The 16,304-nt window shown below is 36.7% G+C and overlaps 1 protein-coding gene across 9 annotated transcripts in view; it reads left to right on the top strand.

Moving 5' to 3' along the window:
* The window catches only part of PTBP3 (polypyrimidine tract binding protein 3), a 114,905-nt gene that overhangs the window by 65,655 nt on the left and 32,946 nt on the right, over positions 1–16,304 (top strand). For all 9 annotated transcript variants that reach the window (XM_009244749.4, XM_002820104.6, XM_063714365.1 and 6 more), the window contains 2 exons: positions 5,332–5,496; positions 15,139–15,249. In XM_009244749.4, coding sequence (XP_009243024.3) covers positions 5,332–5,496; positions 15,139–15,249 — 276 coding nt within the window. The remainder of the gene's footprint in view (positions 1–5,331; positions 5,497–15,138; positions 15,250–16,304) is intronic.

Genomic DNA, 16,304 nt, shown 5'->3' with positions numbered 1-16,304 from the left:
ACTTTACTAGTCATAATTGTATATGTAAATTCTTCCCCCAATTCTTAAGAATAAGAAAGCAGTGCCATTTAGAAATAGATTAGAAGTTCATTTTTTTCTCTTGAAACTGTTTTCACAGTAAAAAAGGAGAAAAAATATTTATTGTTATATATATCTTAAAATCTCAGATCTGAAAGGAACTTAATCATTCATTTCAATCATCTTTTTACAGACTCTAACAAAAGCATTGAGAAGTTGAGTGAATTAAGTAACGGAACTTAACACCTTAATAAAAACTTTTTAGAATTGTTTATTAAATGATTTTTGACTTCTCAAGATGAATGTGAAATGTAGCATAGCAACATTTCTTACCCATTTTTCTGTTATTTTGATGTAGCACATTGAGTCTTTTGTGTCTTTCCATGTTGATTTTTAAGTGGTTAAAAATAGTATAATAATTTGAAGTTACTTAAGGACAGAAAATCTTTATACACAAAGTAAATACATTTTAAGAAAGTGGTTTTTGGCCGGGCGCAGTTTGGGAGGCCGAGGCGGGTGGATCATGAGGTCAGGAGATTGAGACCATCCTGGCTAATACAGTGAAACCTCGTCTGTACTAAAAATACAAAAAAAATTAGCCGGGTGTGGTGGCGGGCGTCTGTAGTCCCAGCTACTCAGGAGGCTGAGGCAGGGGAATGGCGTGAACCCGCGAGGCGGAGCTTACAGTGAGCCGAGACCGTGCCACTGTATTCCAGTCTGGGCGACAGAGCGAGACTCCGTCTCAAAAAAAAAAAAAAAAGAAGGTGAGTTTTTTTAAAATTATGATTTTAAGGGCATGTATGGCCTCTGTATTCTTGTTCTAGGCGAAGAACTCCTCCAGCTCTCTGATTTTGTGTTGAAAGGCAGTGTAATGTTAGCTGGTGAGATTAGTTTTCCACATTGTTTGAAACAGCAACATTTACTGCATGTAATCCTTAACTTATTTTAGGCAATATTAATGGCATATAATAAACGATATAAGCTTACAATAAATACAATATTAGATGAATAGAATAGACTTTTTAAAATGAAAAATTGTCATTACAAGTTGTACATAGGATACATGCTTTTGGTACACCATTCAAGCAAGAAAAGTAAAAGAGAAAAGAACGAAAACCAATCCAGTTACCCAGAGATAACTAATAACTAGTGGTAATATTCGGTGTGTATTCAGGTGTCTGTATATCTAATTTTACACAAAATGTTTTGAAATCTGTTTTTGTGTAATGTTATGGACATGGGTTTATTACAACAAATATAGCATTACCTCATCAGCTTTTAATGACTATAATACTCCCTTTTATAGGAGAATTATAATTCGTCCAATTTCTTTTTGATATACACTGAAGTTGTTTCCAGTGTATATTCCAACACAGCATATTCCAATCCATTCCAATGTATATGTATGAAATTGCTGGGACACAGCATGTACATATTTTAAATTTTGGTGTATGTTGCATGATTGCTTTCTGTAGAGATTATGTGCTTAGAGTGCCACCAATATAATGGATGAGCAAATGGCATTCCAGTCTTCGTTAATAGATAGATAAGTAATTATATCTTACGTTTTACTTTGATAATTTGTAAAATACTTATACTGATTTCTGTTAGTGCCATCTTCCCCATTTTTTATTGTAATAAAATATATGTGACATAAAATTTACCATTTCAGCCATTTTTAAATGTACAGTTTAATGGCATTAAGTACATTCACATTGTTGTATAGTCACCACCACACTTAGTCTCTAGATGCCATTTCCCATTACCTCAAACTGAAACACTCTATCCATTATACAGTAACTCCCTATTCCTTCCTCCCTCCCACCTCTGGCAACTACCATTCTACCTTCAGTCTATGAATTTTTTAATATATGGTCAAATCTCTTAGGATGTCTTAATACAATCTTTTCTGACTCCAGTACCATGCTCAGAAAGATCTAGTACACCAAGACTAAAAAAACAGTTTACATATGTTTTCTTCTAATACTTTTATGTTGTAGTTGTTCTTATTTCTATTAGGAATTTTTTGGATGTAGGAATGAGGGTAAGGGTTCAGTCTTTTTTTTACTCCAGGAGACCAGTTTCTCCTGCATTATTTTTGAATAACTGATTTATTATCTACTAATGTGAAACTTGTCCTTTGTCATATATTAGTTTTCTATGCACGCTCTATGCCTGCTGATCATATGTACACACACTCATGTGCAGTCTTGTCTAACATGCTTATACGTTCTGCTTGCATGTCTTGTTCTACCCTCATGTGTGTGCTGCTCACATGCTATGCATTCCATGTTTAACCTTTACTACCTTTTGAATTCCAAAAGCTTGGATTCCATTTTCGCGTCTGTGCCCTAAGGCTTAATTTTTTGTTGTTGTTGTTTTTTGTTTGTTTTTGGAGACAGAATTTTGCTCTTTGCCCAGGATGGAGTGAAGTGGCGCCATCTCGGCTCACTGCAACCTCTGCTCCCATCCCCCACCCCCCACCCGCCGGGTTCAAGCGATTCTCCTGGCTTAGTCTCACGAGTAGCTGGGAGTATAGGTGTCCGCCACCATGCCCAGCTAATTTTTGTATTTTTAGTAGAGACAGGGTTTTTCCATGGTGGCCAGGCTGGTCTGGAACTCCTGACCGTCAGGTGATCCACCCGCCTCTGTCTCCCAAAGTGCTAGGATTATGGGTGTGAGCCACTGTGCCCGGCTCCTAAGACTTAATATATTGCAGAGCAAGACCTTATTTCTTACTCTTTTTTCAGAAATTAACTGATTAATATATCTTGCATATTTCTTCAGATAAATTTTGGAATTATTTTTGTAACTCCTGTCCCCCAAAAAACACACTTGGAATTGGGTTGATGTTGTAAGTTAATTTGAGATAATTAATTATGCACATTAATTATATTACTTTCATTCTGTTAAGGAGGAAGTTATATTTTGTTTGTTTTCTTTTTATGTCTTTCAGTAGAGTTTTTAATTTTCCTTCATGTAAATCCTGCAGTTTTCTCATTAGTGTGATTCCTAAATATGTTACTATAAACCTTGAAGGGAAAAAACAATTTAATAAATCTTAAAGATTGGATTATTCCAAAGAGAAACAGTGAGAAATCCCAGTTGCTTGGCAACCAAAGCCAGCCTAAATGACCTAGTTTATTCTGAGATAGCCTTCATTTCTTCCCAATACTTTTTCCATCTTGTTGCTTTTGTACAACTTTTATGCATTGATATTTGATAAAATACAATAATCTTTTTAAAATTCAAAGTCCTACATCAAACCTAACGTCCAACTTGCAGATACCTGTTTGATATTTTTAAAGTACTGTAGTGTCTTTTTATTCTGACATTCCCAGAAAGCTGATAGATGAGTGTTTCATTCCTTTTTGTCCTCTGAATAGCAAGCTATCCCAAAATATGCACTTTACTTTTCCAGTTTATGATTGTACTTGCCAGAAGGTCAGGTGAATATTAAGTGTTTTGTTTCCTTTATTTAAACTAAAATCACAACTGTAAAATTTAGGTCATATTCTGAGATACAGCGTTTGAGAAATGGTCGTGTTAATAGAAGTCATTACTGTATGCAGCTTTTCTTGACCTTGTGGATGAAAGTTTATAAATCTGCCATGAGATGACCATAGAAGGATTTTCTCTAAAAAACAATCAAACTTAACATCTGTGCATTTTTATTGTATGTTAATTTTCATCTTCTCAATCTGAGAAATATCTTCTTTACATTTTCCAGGCATTTTTAAATTTTACATGAAGTATACATTTCTCCTTATCCCACATTAAATTTGTTTTCCTGATCATACTACTGCTATTATTTCCTTTATTAATTTAACTATTCCAGAGAGTTTGTTACCCAAACATTTTAAAATTATTTCCCATAATAGGAATTCTGCTCCTTCATAATTTTTAGCATCAGACACACTTTTTTTTTTTTGAGACAGCATCTCGCTCTGTGGCCCCAAAGTAATAATAGTTGCTTTAAATTTTGAGACAATCACAAACTTAGAAAAAAGTTTCCATTATAGTACAAAGGAGTTTTGACTTGAGTCTTTTGAGAATAAGTTGCCACTCTGGTCCTTCTTTCCTGTCCAGTATTTTTAGTCTGCATTTCCTACAAACAAGGACATTCTTCTATCAACCAGAATACAACAGTCAACATCAGGAAGTTAACATTGATACATAAGTTCCCTCCATTCCTCATACCCCATTTATGTTTTGCCAGTTGACCCAATAATGTTTGTTTATAGCAAAAGGATTCAGTTAGAATCACATTTCCATTTAATTGTAATGTCTTTTTAGTCTCCTTTAGGGCCTTTCATAACCTTGACACTGTTGAAAATTATAGACAATTTATTTTCAATAATGTCCCTCAGTTTGAGTTTGTCTGATGTTTCCTTGTGATTCAGTTCAGAGTATCTGTCTTTGACAGAACATCACAGAAGTAATGCTCTTTTCATTGCATTATAAAATTTCCATTTGTTGTGTTAGTAATGATGGCTCTTTGATCACTTGATTAGAGTGGTGTTTGCCCGCCTTCTCCACTATAAAGTTGTTACTTACAAGGGGGAAGAGTACTATTTTGTGGGCAGGTACTTTAAGACTATGTAAATATACTGTTCTTATCAGCTGTTAATTTATATCAGTATGGACTAAAGGTTTCCTATGTTATTTGATGGATTTTCTGTTTTTAACAGTTGTTATTATTTTGATGCACAGATTGTCCTAGGTTTGGCCAGTGCAGGCCCCTTCAAGCTGGTTTCTATGTCCTTTTGGAATATCCCTATCATTCTTTGAACATTTCCTTGCATTCTGATCAATGCTCCCTCCCCCTGCCCCAAAACAAAAATATTTTATACTCTTCTTGTGAGTTCTGGGCCCCAGTTCTGGAATCAGCTATTCTTTTAGAGTGCCTTGGTTTCTTTTAGTGGAGAATATTTAGAAGTTTGTCTTGAGTACCCTTGCTTGGGTGTAAACATCCCATGCCGTAGTCTTTAATGTTGCTTTCATATTTCTTCCCCCATTGTCTTTTAAAAATTAGGAAATAAAAATTATATCCAAATTTTCTCCTTTTCTCCATGTGTTTTTTTATTCTTAAGTAAATTTAAGCACCTTTTAAAAATACTGTGTCATTGTGGTATGCAGGGAGGTATTTGACTGTTGACTGATTACAAATTTAGGATATGTATCTCCAGACAGAGTAGATAAATCTTGTTTTACTTAACTATATTGCTTCATATTGTTTTATGTCAACTAAATTTTAGGATTCATATAATGCATCTGTATAATCAAAAGTTCTCATTTTGGGTTGTTCTATAGCGAGCCCAAGCTGCACTGCAGGCTGTCAGTGCCGTCCAATCAGGAAGCCTGGCCCTTTCTGGAGGTCCTTCCAATGAAGGCACAGTCCTACCTGGGCAGAGCCCTGTGCTTCGAATAATTATTGAAAACCTCTTTTACCCTGTTACCCTGGAAGTTCTTCATCAGGTAAGGAGGAGTAATTAAGAAAGTTAAGTTAAATATGGCCTCTGAAACTTTTGATGTTTTATATCTAAGTTGTTTAGCTTATTGGTTTTGTTGATATATTTGTTTAAATAATGAAAAAATCTTTATCTAATTTCATAGAAATTAGAGGTAATTTTTTGACAGCCTCCTTTTTCTAACTTGAATACATAATTAAAAAGGGTGTAAAAAGTTTTGATTTTTTTTTCTTGTAGGTAAGCATGAAAATGAACAAAGCATAGAATACTGTGAAAAGTCCAGGTGGTAGTTGTTCCTTAGAAAGTAATGTCACCGTCGAGTACAACTAATTTATTTCTGGACAACTTCTTACATTTGAGTATTTCTGATTTAAAAATTCTAAAGGGAAAGTGTTCAATAAGTCTTCACGTGTAATATGAATATACCATGTTAAATATTGACTGATGCCCAACCTAAGCTTCATACACTACCCATTGCTATATCTAAGTTGTCTTGATAAAAGAAATTATGGCAAGTAATATGTAGAATTTAAGAATTGAAGGTTACTTAGTTTCATAATTTTGTAGTGAATAAATCCAAAACCCAAATAATTGATAAGTATAGAATATTGTAGAGCATAATTGAAGAGCCAATTAGAATTGAAGCTTCCTGATGTAATTTCCCATGTTTTGTTTTTGAAAGGTTGTTACATTTTTAACTAATACTTTATATATACATATCCTAAGAATGTAATATACGGTTATCTGGTAATCTGTGTATATAAATATTTGACATATAGCCCCAAAATTTAGTCAGCTTTTGTCCTCTTTAGCTATATGTTGATTTCATTTCATTACACTTAACTCACTTATTAAAATATTGCAACACTTCCCTTGCTTATTTTCATTTAACAGAGTCATGCCTTTGGATTTGTAGTATGTGCAGAGTCATAGAGGTGTGTGTGTGCTTGTATATGTAAGAATTGAAATGCATCTTACTCTAGGCTCACATTTTACAAATAAAGAAGCTAGGGCCCTTAGAAGTTCATTTAGTTTTCCACAGTCCTTATACCAATTGGCGATAGAGCTCAGACACATTTGTCAGTAAAGTGCTGTGCCATGCATGTATATATTAAAACATGCCATTGAGTAGGCCTACTGGGTTTCCCCTTTGATAGTTTTCTGAGTTCCATTTTTAAAACATATGCATTTGTGAAGCATGTCCTAAGCAGACCTCTAGCAGTGGTATCCAGAGCCACAGTTGCTCTCTGAAAGGGTTCAGCTGTTGCTTAAGTGATTGGTTTCATTATTGTTGTGGATTTTCTTCTCTTCTGTTTATCCCAGAAAGTGGCATTGAAGACTAATGTGATCTTTAGCAGTGTTTGTTCCGAGGTTGCTACTGTAACATTGTAGCTATTGCTTTTATAAAGGATGTTCTTATGCCTATGTCCCAACACTGCCATCAGCCAGCATCGAGTTTAGCTACAGTCATGTGGTCCTGTCTTATCATTTCATTTATCATCTCCCTAACCACAGTAACAAATTTTGTTTTTCCCTCAAAAGATCATGGTGACCTTCAGGTGAAGAGGACTAATTCTGAGTGTCCTCAGTAGCAAGTGCTGGGGTAGGACTCTCAGCCTTTCAGTTATAGCACTCACTTTTTTAACCCTCTTTTCCAGTGCTATTGAAATAAAACCAACTCCTTATGAAGGCCCCCAAATGCAGACTTCTCCCCCATCTCTTTATCTTCATTACCTAACACTCTTCTGCTTATTTAGCAGCTGTCTTTTCTGGCACTGTCCTCTCTCCCTACCCCCCTTCCCTATTCCCCTGCTTAGTTCTGTCCTTAGTCCATTTCTATCTTGTATTTCTTAGGCCAGGAACACTCTTTACCCAGGTAGTCACCTGGCAGGATCGACGTCATTGAACTCTCAGCTCAAATGTTACCTCCTCAGGGAGCCTGAATCTAATTACATTAAGCAAGCCCTCTCCCCTGGCATTCTATCCCATCAGCCAACTAAGCGCCAGTCTGGCATAACAGTTACAGATACAGGGTCTGGAGCTAGTTTGAATCCTGACTCTACTGCCTCTATAGCCTTGGGCAAGTAACTTACCCCTTCTATTTTTGTTTTCTTTATAATGAAGATGATGTTCTCTCTCTTATTTTTTATTGCGAGGATTACATGAGTTAATACATTTAAAGTACTCATTAAATAGAACAGGGCCTGATACATATTAAGTGCCCAAGAAGGGGTTGGGTGTGGTGGCTCACGCCTGTAATCCCAACACTTTGAGATGCCAAGGCGGGTGGATGACTTAAGGTCAGGAGTTCAACTCCAGCCTGGCCAACATGGTGAAACCCTGTCTCTTCTAAAAATATAAAAAATTAGCCGGGTGTGGTGGCATGTATCTGTAGTTCCACCTATTCTGGAGGCTGAGGCAGGAGAATCACTTGTACCCAGGAGGCTGAGATTGCAGTGAGCTGAGATCGCACCACTGCACTCCAGCCTGGGCAGCAGAGCAAGACTCCATCTAAGTGCCCAAGAAGTATTAGCTCTAATGATCAAATGCTAGTAAAGAGCAATGTAAGAAACTGGTTCTTTCTCTTGTAGTCTTGTGGGTAAGACACTAATTTCATAAATAATGGCATAAAATGTGATGAATATTACGGTAGGGGAATATACAGAAGTGTGGAGTTGGTTGTACCTGTTATAACTATTTAGCAAGTTATTTTATTATATTCTTTGCTGAAAATTGGTCCTGGCTCAACTGCTATCTAACATCTATAGAAACTAGTGTTCCTTTAGCTCATGGTAAGGGAATTGAGAGTGACTGAGATGGGATTGATGCTATCTTAGATGAAGGAAGTTAGGGAAAGTCTTTGCAATATGATATTTGAGCAGAGGCTTATAGGATGTGAAGATATAAGTTATGTGTGTATGTGGAGAAATAATGATCCAGTCCAAAAGAACAGCAAATGTAAGGTGCCTAAGGTGGAAGTATGCTTGTTGTGTTCAAGTATCAGAAAGAAGGCTGGTGTCACTGAAATAGAGAGAGTAAGAAAGCCCTATGCGAGAGGGCATTAGAGCAGTGATGATGCAAAGCTTTTATAATTTCTTATACTGGATAAGATGGGAAACCTTTGGAGGATTTTGAATGGAACAGTGAGATTATATCATTTATGTTTTAGCAGAATCACTCTTGTTGCTATACGAAGAATAAACTGTGGCCAGGTGTGGTGGCTCACGCCTGTAATCCCAGCACTTTGGGAGGCCGAGGCCAGTGGATCATCTGAGCTCAGGTGTTCAAGACCAGCCTGGGCAACATGGCAAAACCCCATCTGTACCAAAAATACAAAAAATTAGCCAAGGGTGGTGGCACACACCTGTAGTCCCAGCTACTCAGGAGGCTGAGGTGGGAGGATAGCTTGAGCCCGGGGGGTGGAGGTTGCAGTGAACTGAGATTGTACCACTGCATTCCAGCCTGGATGACAGAGTGAAACCCTGCCTCCCCATCCTCCAAAAAAAATTAGCTGTATAGGGTTAAGTGGAAGCTCTTGTCCTACTTCAAGTGAGAGGTGATGGTGGCCTGGGTGAAGGCATAGGCACTGGAAGTGGTGATTATGGATTTTTTTTAAATTAGAGATAGGGTCTTGCTATGTTACCCAAACTGGCCTTAAATAAATTCCTGGGCTCAAGAGATCCTTCCACCCTGTGAGAAGCTGGGGCTATAGTTACGGGCCACCTATACAGGCTTCTGTGGATATATTTTGAAAGATTTGCTGATGGATTGATTAGATGTGGTTCTGAAGAGAAAGGGAGTAATCAAGAATGCCTCCCAGATTTTGGACCTGAGCCTCTGGTAAAATGGAGCTAAGATGTAAAGACTGAGGTAAATAAATAATAGTAATAATAAAAAAACAAAGACAAAAAAAGATTTGGGGCAGGGGTTGGGGGTAGGCAGGAATCAAGAGTTTGATTTGAACATGTTAACTTAAGATACCTATTAGATATTCAAGTGGGAGATGATAAATGGGAATTAAGTCTGGATTCAGGAAAGAATTCAGGCTGGAGATTTGGAAACCTTCAGCGTAGGTGTGGTAATTAAAGCCATTGGACTGGATGACATCATCTCAGAATATTTGTAGATAGAATTCATCAACTGATTCATTATGTAAATGCTCAATCCTGCATACTAAAAAGTGTCTTTGTGCATGAAAGAAGTAGCTCATAACGATGTTCTCATGTAATCCATTACTTCTGAGTACTGTTATACATGGGAATGGTTTTTGAGCGTCCAATAGATAAATCTCTTCTGGACAAAGGACCAATCTTTTTGAATTGTAATAAAGATAAATGACTTATAAAAGCTAGGCATTATGGTACTAAATAAAAGAATCCTAGTAATAACGAAATTCTGGTTCTTAAATCATATTATTTCATTGGCTACAAAAACTATTATAAACAAGTTGTGGCCAGTGTGCTTGATATTAAAAAAAAATTCTAATGTGAATACACTTTTTTTTTTTTTTTGAGACAGAGTCTGACTCTTATAGCCCAGGCTGGAGTGTGGTAGTGCAATCTTGGCTCACTGCAACCTCCGCCTCCCAGGTTCAAGCGATTCTCCTGCCTCAGCCTTCTGAGTAGCTGGGATTACAGGCGCCCACCACCATGCCTGGCTAATTTTTGTACTTTTAGTGGAGAAGGGGTTTTGCCATGTTGGCCAGGCTGGTCTCGAACTCCTGACCTCAGGTGATCTGCCCACCTCGGCCTCCCAAAGTGCTGGGATTACAGGCGTGAGCCACCGTGCCTGGCCATGAATACACTTTTTACAAGTGAATACTAGTGGACATTTTCAGTTTCTGACAAATTCTACCTTTATAAAAAATCACTCTGAAGATGAATTTTATCAGAATTTGATCTTTAGTATCTTCTTAGTCCTGTGTTACAGTCTGAAAATATTAAAATACACAGGAGGTATCTAGAGTTGAGTATTTGTCCATATTTTTGACAGCAAAATATATTAGGGAAACAGAGTCAAAGACTTTATAATTCATAAAAATAGATTCATATATATATCAAACCTTCCTGAATTTTAATTTTTGATACCAAATCTGTTTAAAATTTACTATTTTGATAATTAGGAAAAGGTGTTAAAAATCACACCTCAGGCATTCCTGGATTCCCTGATGTTGGTGCCCAGTTACTTTATTCAGAAGTATCATATTGTTTTTTGTAGCTCCTCTCTCAGTGAATACAATCCAGGGGACTAGAGTGCTATTGCTGGTTAGTCCATTCAGGCAAGTTCTATTCTGTTAGCACATTCAGATAAAAACCACACAGCAAAACACCAAGCTGTCCCAGGATGTGCTTTAGGCCATTGTTGAAGTTAAATGAGAAAAGGACTGTAAACATTAACAAAATCTGAAAGGTGAGTGGAAATTAGGTTTTATAGCATAATTTAGTATAAAAATTTTCCAAATGTTAGAGCAAATTATGTGTTCTTACTCCTTCACTAATGAGATATTTTACATCAAGAATATTTATTATTTTTTGAAATTGCTGACTTCCCTTGGGGTGAAAAGAAGTATTTTTTTAAAAAGAAAAAATGAAAAAAAAGCTTTAAAAAAAGGGAAAAAAAATTACATATTGCCAGCTGGGTATAGTGGCTCATGCCTATAATCCCAGTACTTTGGGAGGCTAAGGTAGGAGAATCGTGTGAGGTCAGGAGTTTGAGACCAGCCTGGGTAAGGTAGCAAGACCCCATCTCTAAAAAAATTTAAAAATTAGTCATGCATGGTGGTATGTACCTGTAGTACTCCAGAGACTAAAGCAGGAGGATTGCTTGAGCCCAGGAGTTCAAGGTTATAGTGAACTATGATGGCGCCACTGCACACCATTACGGGTGACAGGGTGAGACCCTATCTCTTAAAAAGGAAAAAAAGATTGCATATTGCTATAATTCTCCAACCAGGTCTAGATATAATTCTTTATCAATTAATAATAAACATTTTAGTCTATATCTCCTACATGTCAGGAATTTGTACTTAATGATGCAGAAATGATTAAGACAAGGTATATTCCTTCAAGGAGCCTTCAGTCTAATTAAAGGAGACAGTTATATAAATAAATGTATAGTAGAGTAGAAGTACAACAGTAAGATAAATATATATATATATATATATATATTTTTTTTTTTTGAGACAGAGTTTCTCTCTCGTTGCCCAGGTTGGAGTGCAGTGGCCCGATTTCAGCTCACTGCAACCTCCACCTCCCAGGTTCAAGTGATTCTCCTGCCTCAGCCTCCCGAGTAGTTGGGATTACAGGCATGTGCCACCACGCCTGGCTAATTTTTGTATTTTTAGTAGAGATGGGGTTTCACCATGTTGGCCAGGCTGGTCTTGAACTCCTGACCTCAGGTGACACACCCACCTCAGCCTCCCAAAGTGCTGGGATTACAGGCGTGAGCCACTGTGCCCGGCTGATAAATATTTATATAAAACCAAGAAATAGATATAACTCAGGAAAAATAATTCTATAGGGATTTGGGGGAGGCTGAGAATTTTATGGTGGCATTGTTCCCTGAGCTGAGTTTTGGAAAAAATAAATGAAGGCTTACTAGCTGTTAAAACACATTTCTAGGAAAACGGAAAATCCTCACATATGGGCATAGAGGTCTGAAATCACTTGATAAATTTGGAGAACTATAGGCAACTACATATTGTTGACATAAATAGAGTAGTGTTATACAAGAAGTGTCAGGAAGTGAGGTTTGAGAGATAAACCAGGGCAAGAGTGTTATGTTATATGAAGGAGCTTGGATTTTACCCTGTATATAAAGGGGAGGTAGTAAAGGATTTTCAGCATGGGAAAATATAATCTGTCTTATAATTTAGAACGCCACCTGGGCTGTAGTAATGAAGAAGGGAGGTCAGACAGTTGTTATATTATACCCCCAAGCTTTTTTTTAAAGTCTAACGTTACTCCTTTATTGAGAGAAAACATTGAATTGATGCATGTATAATACATACATTGATTCATGTTTTGCCATAAGTGATTTAAATGGCAAAATACATATAACATGAAATTTACTGTTTTAACTATTTTTAATTGTATAGTTCAATGACATTAAGTATATTCACGTTGTTTTTCAACCATCACCAAATACCACGTCTCCAGAATTTTTTTCATCTTCCCAAACTGAAACTCCCTTTACCCATTAAACGGAACTCTTTATTCATCTACTCTCCTAGCCCCCCAGCAATCACCAGTCTATTTTGGGTCTCTGTGAGTTTGACTACACCTTAGGTTCCTCGTGTAAGTGGAACTATGCAGTATGTGTGCTGTTGTGACTGGCATATTTCACCTGGCATGATGTCCTGAAGGTTCACCCATATTCAGAATTTTTCTCCTTTTTGAGGCTGAGTAATATTCAGTTGTATGTATATAGCATATTTTGTTTATCCATTTATTCATTGATGAACACTTTGGTTGCTTCCTGTTTTGGCTATTTTGTGTAATGCTGCGATATACATGGGTATATGCATATCTCTTTGAGTCCCTGTTTTCAATTTTTTGGCTATATACCTAGAAATAGAATTGCTGGATCATATGGTAATTCTATTTTTAATTTTTTAAGGAAAGGTCATACTTTTTCCACAGTGGCTGTAACATTTTACATTTCTACCAACAGTGCACGGAGGTTGCATTTTCTTCATATCCTCCCCAATATTTTATGGGTTTTAAAAAATTTTATAACTATCCTAATGGAAGTTAGGTGATACGTAGTTTTGATTTGCATTTTTCTAATGATTAGTGATACTGAGCATCTTTTTGTGGGCTTGTTGGCTATTTGATTAGCTTCTTTGGAGAAATGTCTGTTGAAGTCCTTTGCCTATTTTTGGGTTGCATTGTTTGTATTGTCGTTGAGTTGCATGAGTTCTTTATCTGTTCTGGATCTTAACCCATTATCATATACATGATTGATTTCACTCTGTTGATAGTTTCGTTTGATGCACAAAAGTTTTTAATTTTGAGGTAGTCCAGTTTATCTATTTTTCTTTCATTACCTATGCTTTAGAATATTCTTTCTTTCATGTTTTTTTAACCACTAGACTACCAGGGAAGGATAGTTATTCTTGAGCATACTTTTTGAGAATTAAAAAGCAGGGCCAGGTATGGTGGCTCACACCTGTAATCCCGGCACTTTGGAAGGCCAAGATGGGAGGATAACTTGAGCTCAGGAGTTTGAGACCAGCCTGGCCAACATAGTGAGACCTCATCTCTATAAAACCTTAAAAATAAAAAATTAGCCAGGTGTGGTGTAGTCCCAGCTGCTTGGGAGGCTGAGATGGGAGGATCGCATGAGCCTGGGAGGTGGAGCCTGCAGTGAGCCATGATTGTACCATAGTGGTTGGTAACAGCAAAATCTTACAGCATAGGGAATACTTAACTTTTTTAATCTCAAAAGCAGAACAAATTCTTGTTTTAAGATTCAAATTTAAAATGGAGTGAATATTAGTTCGTTTTCACACTGCTATAAAGATATTCCTTGAGACTGGGTAATTTATAAACAAAAGAGGTTTAATTGACTCACAGTTCTGCATGGCTGGGGAAGCTTCAGGAAACTTACAGTCATGGCAGAAGGTGAAGGGGAAGCCAGGACTCTTCACATGGTGGCAGGAGAGAGAGATCGCACAGGGGAAACTGCCACTTTTAAACCATCAGATCTCTTGAGAACTCCCTCACTAGCACGAGAACAACAAAGGGGAAACTCCCCCCATGATCCAGTCACCTCCCACCAGGTCTCTCTTTTGACAGATGGGGAATCACAATTTGAGATGAGATTTGGGTGGTGACACAGAGCCAAACCATATCAACAGAGGAAAACTAAATATATTGTTGTTTTATCCCCCCTATTTAGTCTTTCAGAAATAAGTTACTATTAATAGTAACCCTGGCTGTGAACCCTGTGGTGCTGAGGTAGAACACGTATTGTGAGGATATTGGTGTCAGGAAGCCTTCCCCTCACTCTTTTCTTCTCAAAAGACACTTCAGAAAGGCCTTCTTTGGCCACCACTCTTGCACTGTCTCAACTTGCATTCTGGTTCATGCTCACCCCTTCCCTTCTTTTATTTTTATTCATAAGACTTTTAAAAATCACCAGATATTAGGATATTTGTCATTTGTTTATTGTCTGTCTTCATGTGGGCATAGACTTTTGTCTCTGTTTTGTTTACTGCTGTCTTTCCAAATATTTGGTGAATTAATAGAGCAGCCTCTAGTTGAACATCTTCTAGTGGCTACAGAAATCTCAAAAAGTAGATGATTCTTCACAGGGTGAAATAGTTGGTCCATGACTCCCACTTTTATTCATATGCTTTGTAACACATCTCATACCATTGATTATTGTAGTCTCCTATTTTAATACTGTACCATTTATATATCCCATAAAATAGGCTAGTTATTTAAGTGCCTGTTGTGTACTGGGCATTGTTCTAAGATAGTCATGGGTATTGAAATGTTAATGTTTTAGGCTTAAGTCATTTTGGTACCAAAGTTTTCAAGAGAAAATTTTCATTTAAAAGGATTTATGAACAAGTTGTATTTATAAAGGTACATTAGTTTAATACTTTTCCTTTAAATTTAACCTAATGTGAACTGTTTTCCAGATATTTTCTAAATTTGGCACAGTCTTGAAGATTATCACCTTTACAAAGAATAATCAGTTTCAAGCCTTGCTTCAGTATGCTGACCCAGTAAATGCACATTATGCCAAAATGGTAATTATGATCTTTGTTTCATTTTTCAATTGTTAATCACTCCAGTGATACCTTCTCTTGTGCCCCACTTTACCTTGTGTTTTTTAAAAAAATTGTGGCAAAATATACATAATGTTTACCATTTTAGTCGTTTTAAAGTGTATGATTCCATGTATTTTTTTTCTAAGCTAAAAATCATTACTTCTTCATATGAAATGGTCTCAAATCTCCTATCACCTCTCACATCTCTGAGACGCAGGTCCTGTTTGTCATGTTTAAAGTCTAGAATTGAACACAGTACTCTTCACATAAGCTGACTAATAGAGCCATCATTACCCTCGTGCTTTCATTTACTTCTCCCATCCAAGTACTAACCAGGCCTGACCCTGCTTAACTTCTGAGATCAGATGAGATCAGGTGCATTCAGGGTGGTATGGCTGTAGACCATTTACTTCTGTTAAATCAGTCAGAGATTGATTTCACCATTTTTGCAGCTGTATTCAATGTTTATTCCCGTCGAGCTCTAAATTGGTGGAGATACTAAATCTTAGGAAATATGCTGCTGTCAATTCATGTTGTCTTTTTTTTAGTACACGAAAACCTATTTTGACAAGATATAAAACTTGACATTCAGTTCGGTTATCTTAGACATACCTCCTGTTGATATCTATCTCTGACTCTGATTTCATCTTGTAGCAGTTTTTGCTCGTCATTTCTAGGTTTTGGTCAAAGATGAGGACTAAGGCTTGTGGTACTTTTGTGTACCACACAGTGTCTGGCACTCGATTGGGAGTATAGCCTTTATATTTGCTGTACCCGGAACATACATATATTATTTTGTACCTTTATGATGGCATACTTGTCAATTACCATTATTATAAATCAGAATATATATATGTTTTATTTTTACGTGCTTTGCTTTCTGGTATCTATTTTTATAAATTCAAGCATTTGTGAAAGTTGTAAGTGGCCACAAATACCCTTAGGTAAATTTTTATTCTTGCAAAGGAAGGGGTTGCTAATCTTTGGTCACAACTGACTCCACATTTTCCTCAGTTTATTATGCAAAGTATTAC

The sequence above is a fragment of the Pongo abelii genome, chromosome 13 (assembly GCF_028885655.2).
Source record: "Pongo abelii isolate AG06213 chromosome 13, NHGRI_mPonAbe1-v2.0_pri, whole genome shotgun sequence".
NCBI classification, from domain to species: domain Eukaryota; kingdom Metazoa; phylum Chordata; class Mammalia; order Primates; family Hominidae; genus Pongo; species Pongo abelii.
The sequence above is the reverse complement of the archived record's forward strand: the minus strand, read 5'-3'. Positions and strand labels throughout refer to the sequence as shown.